The sequence below is a fragment of the Salmo salar genome, chromosome ssa19 (assembly GCF_905237065.1).
Source record: "Salmo salar chromosome ssa19, Ssal_v3.1, whole genome shotgun sequence".
NCBI lineage: Eukaryota > Metazoa > Chordata > Actinopteri > Salmoniformes > Salmonidae > Salmo > Salmo salar.
This window is the reverse complement of record NC_059460.1, coordinates 58794634-58807674: the sequence shown is the minus strand read 5'-3', so window position 1 is coordinate 58807674 and position 13041 is coordinate 58794634. Positions and strand designations below refer to the sequence as shown.

Below are 13041 nucleotides of genomic sequence, written 5' to 3'. Positions count from 1 at the left end.
TTAATTAAAGTGAAGTAACCTAGCATCAAGTAAAGTAACCTTGCGTAAAGTGAAGCACTGCCCAGCACTCACAGTCATGGAGGACTCGGTCACTCGGCGGTCCAGGGACTTTGCCCTCCGGAAGTTGAAAGAGCAGGACACATCAGGAACGCAACGCTCCTTCTCAGCATCCAATGACATCTCCTGAAAATGCCCAACATATAGGGTCGACATGACATGAATCCATTGGCTATGAAATATTACTAAAACACTCACTACAGCTCATATACAGTGCATTCGGAAAGTATTCAGACCCCTTCACTTGATCTACATTTTGTTGCTTTATAACCTTATTCCCCTCATCAATCTACACACAACACCCCATAATGACAAAGCGAAAATAGGTTTTTAGAAACGTTTGCAAATTTGAAAAAAATAAAACAAATACCTTATTTACATAAGTATTCAGACCCTTTGCTATGAGACTCAAAATTGAGCTCAGGTGCATCCTGTTTCCATTAATCATCCTTGAGATGTTTCAACAAGTTAATTGGAGTCCACCTATGGTAAATTCAAATGATTGGACATGATTTGTAAAGGCACACACCTGTCTATATAAAGGTCCCACAGTTGACAGTGCATGTCTGAGCAAAAACCAAGCCATGAGGCCGAAGGGATTGTCCGTAGAGATCCAAGACAGGATTGTGTCGAGGAACAGATCTGGGGAAGAGTTACAAAAAATGTCTGCACCACTGAAGGTGCACAAGAACACAGTGGCCTTCATCATTCTTAAATGGAAGAAGTTTGGAACCACCAAGACTCTATGTAGGGCTGGCTGCCCGGCCAAACTGAGCAATCAGGGGAGAAGGGCCTTGATCAGGGAGTTGACCAAAAACCCAATGGTCACTATAACAGAGCTCCAGAGTTCCTCTGTGAAGAAGGGAGAACCTTCCAGAAGGACAACCATCTCTGCAGCACTCTACCACTCATCATTAAAAGGCACATGACAGCCCGCTTGGAGTTTGCCAAAAGGCACCTAAAGGACCATCAGTGAGAATGAGAAACAAGATTCTCTGGTCCGACGAAACCAAGATTGAACTCTTTGGCCTGAATGCCAAGCATCACGTCTGGAGGAAACCTGGCACCATCCCTACGGTGAAGCATGGTGGTGGCAGCATCATGCCGTGGAGATGTTTTTCAGTGGCAGGGACTGGGAGACTAGTCAGGATCGAGGCACAGATGAACAGAGCAAAGTACAGAGAGATCCTTCATGAAATCCTGCTCCAGAGCGTTCAGGACCTCAGACTGGGGCGAAGGTTCACCTTCCAACAGGACAATGACCCTAAGCACACAGCCAAGACAACGCAGGAGTGGCTTCAGGACAAGTCTCTGAATGTCCTTGAGTGGCTCAGCCAGAGCCCAGAATTGAACCCGATCTAACATCTATGGAGAGACCTGAAAATAGCTGTGCAGCGACGCTCCCCATCCGACCTGACAGAGCTTGAGGCTGTAATAGCTGCCAAAGGTGCTTCAACAAAGTACTGAGTAAAGGGTCTGAATACTTATGTAAATGTGATATTTAAAAAAAAATTATAATAATTATACATTTGCAAAAATTTCTAAAAACCTGTTTATGCTTTGTCATTATGGGGTATTTGTGTGTAGATTGATGAGGGGAAAAAAACAATTGAATCCATTCTAGAATAAGGCTGTAAAGTAACAAAATGTGGAAAAAGTCAAGGGGTCTGAATACTTTCCGAATGCACTGTGAACTACTGTACTGTATGTATTCACGTAAATTGTAACACGGTTATCTTCATATTGACGTCAACTGAAACATTAATGAAAGGTTTACGATGAACGAGAGTTCTCTGTAAATTGGATTGTAGGTTTACTAATGTTAACGACAGCTAATGTTAGGTGCCATGTATGGTTTATGACCCCTAACGACAGCCTTGTGTCACATTGTGTTGGGGGGGGGACATTACCTGTTTGCAGGCGAGGGAGCGTCTCTCGCTACGCCCCTGCCTCTGGACAGACACGGTATTGGAGGAGGGCTCCGAAGGAGAGGTGGTGTCCATGTGTTCCACGCCCTCCCCATCCCCTGACTCAAACTTCCCTATCACCTGAGAACGCCTGTGGAAAACACACACACACGTTATCATGAACAGTATCACATGAACGGCATGACATAGGGTCTTTGAAATGTCAGCTATGCATCATCATCATCATCTCTTGCTGTACTTAAGTGACAGCATTTTGTTTCCAATAACTGAAGAGTAACAAGACTTTATAAGAAGAAAAGCTGCCGATGGTTTGCCAGTAAAACTCGAGGCTCTAACACACTCAAACTGCTGCTACTAAAACCGTCTGCAGCCTTTCTTCTTATAAAGGCGTGTTACTCTTCCATCGGCCACGCTTCAGGATATAACACACAATCAAATGAGCTACAAAAACAAACAAAAAGAGAAAATCCTCTCAAGGTCCTAGCGTCAATGTGCGTTAACTAAAAGAGCAGAGCAGGACTATGGAGGCTGCTTTGTGCCAAAAATCTATAAATCTATAGTATCAGTCTGGTTTGAATGTAAGAACATTTTGATCAATGACTACATTGGTTAATCATTTTGGCACAACACATATTCCAGAGAGAATGTGTAAGTGCAACTAGAAAAGGAAAATGGTCCACAAAAGACTGATAGAGTATGATGAGTATAGAGTGTTATGTGAAGAGATCAAACTTCAGATGGAGAGGAAGAGGAAGGAGGATCATTGTAGGATTAAGGACCATGTTCCCAGGAGTGGCAGCAATGGCAGCATCAGCAGCGTTAGCCAAGGAGACTGGACCAGGTGTGAGTGAATGAGTGAACGGGTGTGTGTGTGTGTGTGTGTGTGTGTGTGTGTGTGTGTGTGTCAGTGTGTGTGGTGGAATGAGAGAAAGCAGGAGTCAGCGGTAACCAGCAGGGCGCAGCAGGACGGAGGCGGAAGGTTTGGGAGGGCAAATTTTCAGAAGCTCCTGGAAGAGACGAAACAAAAAAACAAAATAGCAAAGTAGACAGAGCTGGACAGAGGCAGAAATACGCATGCAATAAACATAAGTCGGTTTTAAATTTGGCTCCAAGAGAGCAATGCAATTATCACAGAGGCAGAAAAGGATCTCGAGGACTGCTGCCACTAGGTGGTGCCAGAAGACCAATACAGCTCATGAAGATCATAGTAATTGAATTTAGTCGAGGGTAGACTCAAAACCAAAACATTGAAGATCGCATGCGTGATTACATTCAATATAGTCAGTGGGCTTACAAAGCAATGCGGTGTGTAGTGTGGATTTGACTGCATAAGTTAAATAAATGTGCGTGTGTGTGGTGGGTCATCTCAATATCCTCACCTGCGCTCCAGCCCAAACAGCCTGGCCACCTCTTCCCGTCCGGGGCTGCGTGTGCGCGCCCTCAGCTCCACCCTCTTCTTGTCCGAGCGGAAGGCCTCGCGGTGGCTCAGCCGGCGCGCCCGCGGCACGTTCGACAGCACCACGTAGTCCTTGCCTGGTCGGCCCACTCTTCCCCCACCACCTCCAACATTCCCACCTGCCCCGCCTCGGCTGTCCCAGCTCAGGGCGTTGCTGCTGGGCTCCGAGTCAAGGGAGCTCTGGGAGGAGCTGACGGTGGAGTAGCTAGGGGAGAGGAGGGCGCCTGGGGAGGGGAGGGGGTCTGAGGAGGGGTAGTTCAGGGAGGTGTTGGGGTACGAGGGGGAGTCACAGGGGCTGTACCTGTGGTGGAGGACGCCGAGGGAGGTAGAGGTGGTCAGGGGCTGGTGCTGGGGAGGCTGGGGGGGCTCCGGCGACTTTGTCTTCTCCAAGGAGAAGTAGCCACTCTCCACTCGTACCTTGCGTCCGCCGCTCAGGGAGCTACCGTCTTGAACCACACACACACAAAGCAGAGCAAGCGAAAGATGACAAAAAAGTTGGGCAGAAAATAATACATAAGCATGTACACTACGTGGTCAGAAGGATGTGGACACCTTCTCGTCGAACATCTCATTTCAAAATCATGGGCATTAATATGGAGTTGGTGCCCTCTTTGCTGCTATAACAGCCTCCACTCTTCTGGGAAGGCTTTCCACTAGATGTTGGAACATTGCTGCAGGGACTTGCTTCCATTCAGCCTCAAGAGCATTAGTGAGGTCGGGCACTGATGTTGGTCCATTAGGCTTGGCGTTCCAATTAATCTCAAAGGTGTTTGATGGGGTTGAGGTCAGTGCTCTGTGCAAGCCAGTCAAGATATTCCACACCGATCTCGACAAACCATTTCTGTATGGACCTCACTTTGTGCACAGGGGCATTGGCATGCTGAAACAGGAAAGGGCCTTCCCCAAACGGTTGCCACAAAGTTGGAAGCACAGAATCGTCTAGAACATCATTGTATGCTGTAGCATTAAGATTTCCCTTTACTGGAACTAAGGGGCCTGAACCATGAACAGCCCCAGACCATGATTCATCACTCCACCAAACTTTACAGTTGGCTCTATGCATTCGGGCAGGTAGCGTTCTCCTGGCATCTGCCAAACCCAGATTCGACCATCGGACTGCCAGATGGTGAAGCGTGGTTCATCACTCCAGAAAACGTGTTTCCACTACTCCAATGGCGGCGAGCTTTACACCGCTCCAGACGATGCTTGGCATTGCGCATGGTGATCTTAGGCTTGTGTGCGGCTGCTCGGCCATGGAAACACATTTCATGAAGCTCCCGACGAACAGTTGTGCTCACTGCTTCCAGAGGCAGTTTGGAACTCGATACTGAGGCTAGCAACTGAGGACAGACCATTTTCTTTACGCGCTACGCGCTTCAGCACTCCGGGTTCCCGTTCTATGATCTTGTGTGGCCTACCACTTCGCGGCTGAGCCGTTGTTGCTCCTAGACATTTCCATTTCACAATAACAGCACTTACAGTTGACCAGGGCAGCTCTAGCAGGGTAGAAATATGACGAGCTGACTTGTTGGAAAGGTGGCATCCTATGACAGTGCCACATTGAAAGTTACTGAGCTCTTCAGTACGGGCCATTCTACTGCCAATGTTTGTCTATGGAGATTGCATAGCAGTGTGTTCGATTTTATACACTTGTCAGCAATGGATGTGAAATAGCCGAATCCACTAATTTGAATGGTTGTCCACATACATTTGACCAGGTAGTGTACATGAACACAGAGCGAGGATATCAACATTGGCGTCCAATAACTGCCTTGGATGTTGATTACAAACTAAAATGACTGCTATGCTGACACCCAAAAACGTATTGGCTCAGGTGCTTTGGTGAAAGTGTGTCTCCAGTCTTTCCTCACCCTCTCTGGTGACGCTTGACCCCGGGTGGCTCTGGGTCAGCTGGCTGAGACAGGAGGCGCTGCGGCTGCAGGGGATGGTGGATGCCCTGCTCCACCTCTCCTCTTGCCACAGGGTGGAGCGGCTGGCCGGCACCCGCTCTGCACTGGCTATACTGCTGGGCAGGCAGGGGATACTGCCCCCGCTACTGGTCACTGTCACCTTGGCTGGGCCGGGCTCCTGGGGGGTAGAGGTGGGGGGTGGGAGAGGGGGAACGAGAACGGTAGAAGGGAGAGAGAGGGAAAGACAAGAGTGCAAGAGGATTCAGTGGAGGAGGAAAGAGACAAATGCAATCGTTACACATGTCAACAATGAAGATGAATCATGACCATCTATCGAGTCCATGTGTTCAGCATCTCTTTCTTTGGGGAGCTTTTTTCATGTATTCCGATGACTAAGAGTTCCTTTAGCATTTTCAATAAACATTTTGCGAAGAGACAGTATGTAGAAAGAGTATTGTTTCATTACAGAACAGCACAGATTGACAGACTTAAGAGGGATGGAGGGAGGGGCAAAGTGAAAGAAAGAGAGGCAGACAGACAGCTCAACAAAGAACAAAGAGCTCCTTCATGGCAGTCACACCTGTTGTTGTTGTAGAGGACAGAACAGACAGGGGAAACATTCTGTGGGATAGAGATGTGACGACTTATGCCTGACTTCATACTTAATGTCTTCAAATGCTTGTTAATAACAAGGCAGTATATTTACTGTAAAGTCCCTGCTCATTTATGGTTTTTACCAATACCTGCATTCAGTGCATATAGTACACATACACACAAAACAAATCAGTTTTGGCATGTAATAATGGATAATAAAAAGGTAGACGGAGAGTACATTTTGCGATACTCATAATTCTTACTTCCGTCAGCACCGCTCTTTCCTCTTTTCCCTGCGACTATATTCTTGGGATATGTTTTTTTGTGGGGGTACTTTTTACCTCTTTTTCATGATTTCCAATTGGTAGTTACAGTCTTGTCCGTACAGGAGTTGCAGCGATGGGACTCGGGAGAGGCGAAGGTCGAGAGCCATGCGTCCTCCGAAACGTGACCCCGCCAAGCCGCACTGCTTCTTGATACACTGCTAGCTTAACCTGGAAGCCAGCCGCACCAATGTGTCGGAGGAAACGGTGTATGGTCAGCGTGCATGCGCCCGGCCCACCACAAGGAGTCGATAGAGCGCGATGGGACAAGGTCATCCTGGCCAGCCAAAACCTCCCGGACAACGCTGGGCCAATCGTGCGCCGCCTCATGGGTCTCCCGATTGCGGCCGGCTGCGACACAGCCTGGGATCGAACCAGGGTCTGTAGTGAGGACTCTAGCACTGCGATACAGTGCCTTAGACCGCAGCCCCACTCGGGAGGCCCTGGGATATGTTTACGTGTGGCCGGAGATAATGAAATCTGAATAGACCCTTGCTATCGCCGGCCAATCCCCTCTCAAACAGCACATATGGAGGCAAGCCACTGAACCCTGAATTAATGCCTTTGAAACAAGAAAGATGTATAAGAGTATCCACTTCCACCTGGATTGATTGGAATTGGGATTAAGGTTTGAGATTGGGATTGTGTAGCCATTCAGGATCGAAGTACATCCAGTTTGGCTCAACTCAAAGCATGTCCGTTCAGGTCTCTGGTGGAAAAATGACAGCTCGGACACTTCATACACCCTGCAAATCACACAGAGCCTTTGCAGTTAGGGGGTGGATCTATTGGGCGGCAGGTAGCCTAGTGGTTAGAGGGTTGGGGTCAGTAACCGAAAGGTCACTGGTTCTAATACCCGAGCCGACAAAGTGAACAATCTGTTGGTGTGCCCTTGAGCAAGGCCCTTAACCCTACTTTGTTCCAGGACCCTGTAAAACAACACATTTCACTGCACCTATCCACTGTATGTGACAATAACACTTTTTTTTCTTAGCAGTAACAGTGAGTCTTCACAGTCAGGTGGGCCTGACAACGGAACCTTATGGCGGTCCATTCCAGAGGTTGGTCTTCTCAACAGGGTTGAAGATTCTTGAAGCCTGGAACAGGACATGGAGAAACACTAATGCCCTGCCGGTGGCCCCTTGCCATGGCGGAGCAGATTAACTTCCCTCGTGCCTCAAAGTCCCTGCTGCTCAAGACCATATAGCCAGGAGCAAGGATTTGGAGGAGCAAACATCGCATTTCTGTCCCAAGGGGGGGGGGTTTCAACTAGAGAGGACCATAGAAAGACCGTTTCTGGCCACTCTCACGAAAAGCCAGCAACACCAGAATGGCCTGTCAAAATACAATGGACTTAACCTCTCCTTGTCAGGTGCTGTTTGCCTTGGAACCACTTCCCAGAAAGCAAACAGATGTTTCTCTGTGCCTACGTATTTACAGAGCAGACAGGAATCTCTGGTGAGACACGTGTAAGTGGGTGGAGAGGTTTCAGGTGGAAATGGCTTCTTAGCACTGTTTTTAGTAATGGGAAAGTGGAGAAACATTCAGTCTTACATCGAATATGCACATATGTGACAACCTCTTTCCTATAATTACGCTCCGGTACAGCGATCGGTCAAACAGCACTGGTCAGACCTGGACGCGACGATGACGGAAACCGATCTGGAACCTGCAATGAAAGCGTCGTCACTCTCTCAAGTAAACAACCTTAATTACATGGCTTGGCCTTGACTCATTGTACCGTATATCTGCAAGCGGATTCCGCCAGAATGTCAATGAGTGTCATTGACTCAACACATACCATACTTGTACATACATATAAAAGAAAAGTACAGAAAGTCAGGGAGACATTGTTTTGTAGGAACGAGCAATAACTCTGGCCCCCACTGGTGGTTTTCCTGATCCAGAGCACTGTTAACCCAGTTTTGGCCCCTGCATTTGTTCTGTGGTTTCTGTGCAGAATGCTGCCAGCCAGCACCAGTAATTACTGCTACCGAGTGGGTAAAGGGAGGGCACAGAGAGAGGGGGCAGACAGACAAGCCAATTAGACGAACCAAGACAGACAGACAGAAAGCAGCTACACTCAGACTTCAGGAACACAGGACTTGGGAGGCCAACATGGCATAAAAGTGAGGGTCATCCCTCTGTCTGTGTTTTCCCTTAAGCAAATGAGGCTGTTAGTGTCTACTAGACTCAGAGTGGTGGTGGTGGTGGTGGTGGGGGGGGTCTGTTTCGGTCCACTGCCATTAGAAGACCCAGACAATGAGCTTCGGAGCCAGTCTCTGCGCCCGCCACAAATCTGGCATCACATCAAAATGAAAGGAAGAAAGGAAAATAACAAACCGCACCGCAAAGTGTGTGGTCTGCAGAGGAGGATATTCAATACCATTACTTCATCTAGTCATTAAAACCTCTTACCTTTACGTTACCCTCTTCTTTTTTTTCACGTATCTAACTCTCTAACAGAGAGTACCTCTGTAGTGTAAGCATGTACTGACATGGACATTTCACTTAAATTCCCCTCAGGGCAAAAGTGTCTGTCATGTTATCATACAAGCCTCTTAAATTCAATACAATAACATGACTTCATACCAAACCAGTCCATTATACCTAATCGTTATGATTCATCTTAAGCTACAGTGTACTGGTCCTATATCCGCCATACACCCTGTTACAATAAGACCATTCAGTTTGTTGGAGTACATTATACAATAGGGCAGCGGTCCCCAAACTCGGTCCTGATTCAAATGATCAAAGCTCGATGATTAGTTGATCATTTGAATCAGCTGTGTAGCGCTAGGGCAAAAAACGCAAATGTGCACCCTTTGGGGTCACGAGGACCGAGTTTGGGAAACCCAGCAATAGGGAGACCACATATCCAATCCATTGTACAGTATACAGTACTTAATTAGAATCTCAGAGAGTGGAGGGCATGGTACCTGAGGAGTGGGTGGCTCCACTTTGCGCTTCTTCTTCTGGTTCTGCTTGTTGGTCCGGGGATAGACCGTCAGGGCCTCCTGCCATCTGCAGAGATGATCAAAGGGGCAAAAATCACTCATTAGTGACAAACATAAAAACAAGACAAAACTCCAGACTGATGGTTCCCAAATGTTTTTGTTTTTTGTTTTTTGTGAATTAAGACCCATCAATAGATTTTGGGGATTTCCCATGAGCCACTGAATAAACAAAAGCACTGTTCCTAGAAGTGACCCAGTCACAACCCGAAAACAAACAGGCTGTGACCTGCCAGCTGGTCCTACCACTTGGAAACACTGGTTCTGGTCTGTGAAATACAGTACATGTGTGTCTCAGACACTCATCACCAATTTGATGTTTTATTTCACCTTTATTTAAGCAGGTAGGCCAGTTGAGGACAAGTTCAAGCCAAGGTAGGCTACTCTTTGGCTAGTGACCAGGGCCCGGTTTCGCAAAATCATTTTAAGGTTAAGTTCATCGTTAGAACCTTCGTAAAAGCATCGTTAAGTCCCCGCGCCGCTGAAAACCCTCATTTACCAATTGCCTCAGACCACTCGTAGAACAGCTAAGTGCGTCGTTACATTCTTTTTTGCCCCCCACCCCGTCACTTTATACACAGAAGATCTCTGATGAATATAGAATCTATATATATGTTTATCTGTCACCTCTGTGACCGCAGCTACAAACAAAAGTTTTCAATGTCTATGCAATCGTAAAAAAAAAAAAAGCTAAGGATAAAAAGATGTTTCAAATGAAAACTGAGATGACTGCTTTAAAATACAAATACAGTTGGCTATAGAGCCAAGGCCTATGTAAACAGCAAAAAAAAGCTACGTCCCTTTTTCATGACCCTGTCTTTCAAAGATCATTCGTAAAAATCCAAATAACTTCGCAGATCTTCATTGTAAAGGGTTTAAACACCGTTTCCCATGCTTGTTCAATGAACCATAAACAATTAATGAACATGCACCTGTGGAACGGTTGTTAAGACACTAACAGCTTACAGACGGTAGGTAATTAAGGTCACAGCTATGAAAACTTAGGACACTAAAGAGGCCTTTATACTGACTCAAAAATACCAAAAGAAAGATGCCCAGGGTCCCTGCTCATCTGCATGAACGTGCCTTAGGCATGCTGCAAGGAGGCATGAGGACTGCAGATGTGGCCAGGGCAATAAATTGCAATGTCCGTACTGTGAGACACCTAAGATAGCGCTACAGGGAGACAGGACGGACAGCTGATTGTCCTCGCAGTGGCAGACCACGTGTAACAACACCTGCACAGGATCGGTACATCCAAACAGCTCACCTGCGGGACAGGATGGCAACAACTGCCCGAGTTACACCAGGAGCACACAATCCCTCCATCAGTGCTCAGACTGTCCGCCATAGGCTGAGAGAGGCTGGACTGAGGGCTTGCAGGCCTGTTGTAAGGCAGGTCCTCACCAGACATCACCGGCAACAACGTCACCTATGGGCACAAACCCACCGTCGCTGGACCAGCCAGGACTGGCAAAAAGTGCTCTTCACTGACGAGTCGCGGTTTTGTTTCACCAGGGGTGATGGTCGGATTCGCGTTTATCGTCAAAGGAATGAGCGTTACACCGAGGCCTGTACTCTGGAGCGGGATCGATTTGGAGGTGGAGGGTCCGTCATGGTCTGGGGCGGTGTGTCACAGCATCATCGGACTGAGCTTGTTGTCATTGCAGGCAATGTCAACGCTGTGTGTTACAGGGAAGACATCCTCCTCCCTCATGTAGTACCCTTCCTGCAGGCTCATCCTGACATGACCCTCCAGCATGACAATGCCACCAGCCATACTGCTCGTTCTGTGCGTGATTTCCTGCAAGACAGGAATGTCCGTGTTCTGCCATGGCCGGATCTCAATCCCATTGAGCACATCTGGGACCTGTTGGATCGGAGGGTGAGGGCTAGGGCCATTCCCCCCAGAAATGTCTGGGAACTTGCAGGTGCCTTGGTGGAAGAATGGGATAACATCTCACAGCAAGAACTGGCAAATCTGGTGCAGTCCATGAGGAGGAGATGCACTGCAGTACTTAATGCAGCTGGTGGCTACACCAGATACTGACTGTTACTTTTGATTTTGACCCCCCTTTGTTCAGGGACACATTATTCCATTTCTGTTGGTCACATGTCTGTGGAACTTGTTCAGTTTATGTCTCAGTTGTTGAATCTTGTCATGTTCATACAAATATTTACACGTTAAGTTTGCTGAAAATTAACGCAGTTGACAGTGAGGGTGTTTCTTTGTTTGCAGAGTTTATTTCAATCATATTGAAATACATTACATGTTCTATTAAATAAGTTATATTTTGCTAATTTGTCAAATTTTTGCCTTAATATATTTCAGAATGTGTGACAATATGTGCGCAATGATGTGCCAAATCATTGTATTATTATGGGGTAAGTATTAGAATAAGCCACCTCAATACTTGACATATAGGTCTCTAGGAGCTGAGCCGTCGTCAGTATTGTGGAATAATTATAATGTTAGCTCAGATTTGAAGGGAGAAGGCTAATCAGAAAGTAGAGCTGCCTTTCCTTCGATCCCATCTGCACTAGGTGAACGTTCTCTCTAGGTGTTATTTTGGGGAACCACGTGTGACATCTTTATCAGTTATAGGAACGATGTATGGTTAAACGCCTGTGAATTTAAGGTCCGTCGCTAATCGGGAAACCGTGCCCATGTCAGTACTGTATTTGGGAGACTCATGTTTAATTCTTAACACCTAGTCCTACACCTTTTATTTAACCTTTATTTAACTAGGCAAGTCAGTTAACAACAAATTCTTATTTACAATGACAGTTAACCCACAAGAAACAGTGGGTTAACTGCCTTGTTCAGGGGCAGAACGACAGATGTTTACCTTGTCAGCTCGTGGATTCGATCTAGCAACCTTTCGGTTACTGGCCCGACGCTCTAACCACTAGGCTACCTGCCGCCCCTGTACTTCTGTACTTCTTCTGTCATGGCATTCTCTGATATACTGAATTACACATCCACTAAATTGGCGGTGAGAATCCCCACAGTGGACTACTCAACCAAGTCTCATTTACAACCTTCCGAGGGCCCCCCCCCAAAAAAAGACTTCCCACAACAACCAAATACAATAGTCAGTCTGGATACAGAAGGAGGTGTCCAGTATTTGTTCCCCATAAGTCACACACCAATCCAGCTAATGTGCTTCAAGTCATGACCGGCCCAGTCTGTAGGAGTGGGAGTCCACAATACGTCAGTGGGGAAGTATTACTGAATGAATTAATATCTTCATAGGAGTTCAGGTTCAACTTGAAATTTGACAACTATAACAATTGATTATGTTGTTAACTATTTAACCGTTCCATAAATGAATGAGTAACGCTGATAAAAACGGTAGTGGTTGCGATGGCCTAAACAATGCTAGGGTTGTGTTGTGACTAATTGAAGCACTAAATCCATCACCATGGCACAGAACACAAAGTCATATCAATTCTCCCATTGTCCGACCCTCTTGTGAGTGTGAAGGCCTAGTCAACGGTTCTGCTCTGTGGTATTAAAGCGCTGTGGCCTAATGAAAGTACTATAGGAACATGGCTGGCTTTTGTCAAGACAACCTTGGCGGGTGGCATTTCAACACCAATCCAACAACAAATTGAATAGCAGAGATCTAATTTCAGTGTACTACTGGCATTCGTCTTTGCCCACTAGTAAAGCACCTCCTAAAAGTCCACTATCATGGCGCCTATAAACATAGTAATGTCTGCATCATAGATCTTAGTTTGTGGGAGAGGTGAATG

The 13041-nt window shown here is 46.7% G+C and overlaps 1 protein-coding gene across 4 annotated transcripts in view; it reads right to left on the bottom strand.

Annotated features, from left to right (window-relative positions):
- LOC106579185 (myosin phosphatase Rho interacting protein) overlaps positions 1 to 13041 on the bottom strand; it is a 121030-nt gene that overhangs the window by 49127 nt on the left and 58862 nt on the right. For 3 of the 4 annotated variants that reach the window (XM_014158850.2, XM_045702552.1, XM_045702553.1), the window contains exons 5-9: positions 9208 to 9292; positions 5313 to 5529; positions 3365 to 3887; positions 1968 to 2115; positions 73 to 183 (exon numbers count right to left, since the gene is read on the bottom strand). In XM_014158850.2, coding sequence (XP_014014325.2) covers positions 73 to 183; positions 1968 to 2115; positions 3365 to 3887; positions 5313 to 5529; positions 9208 to 9292 — 1084 coding nt within the window. The remainder of the gene's footprint in view (positions 1 to 72; positions 184 to 1967; positions 2116 to 3364; positions 3888 to 5312; positions 5530 to 9207; positions 9293 to 13041) is intronic. The other variant, XM_045702554.1, reaches the window with a different exon arrangement.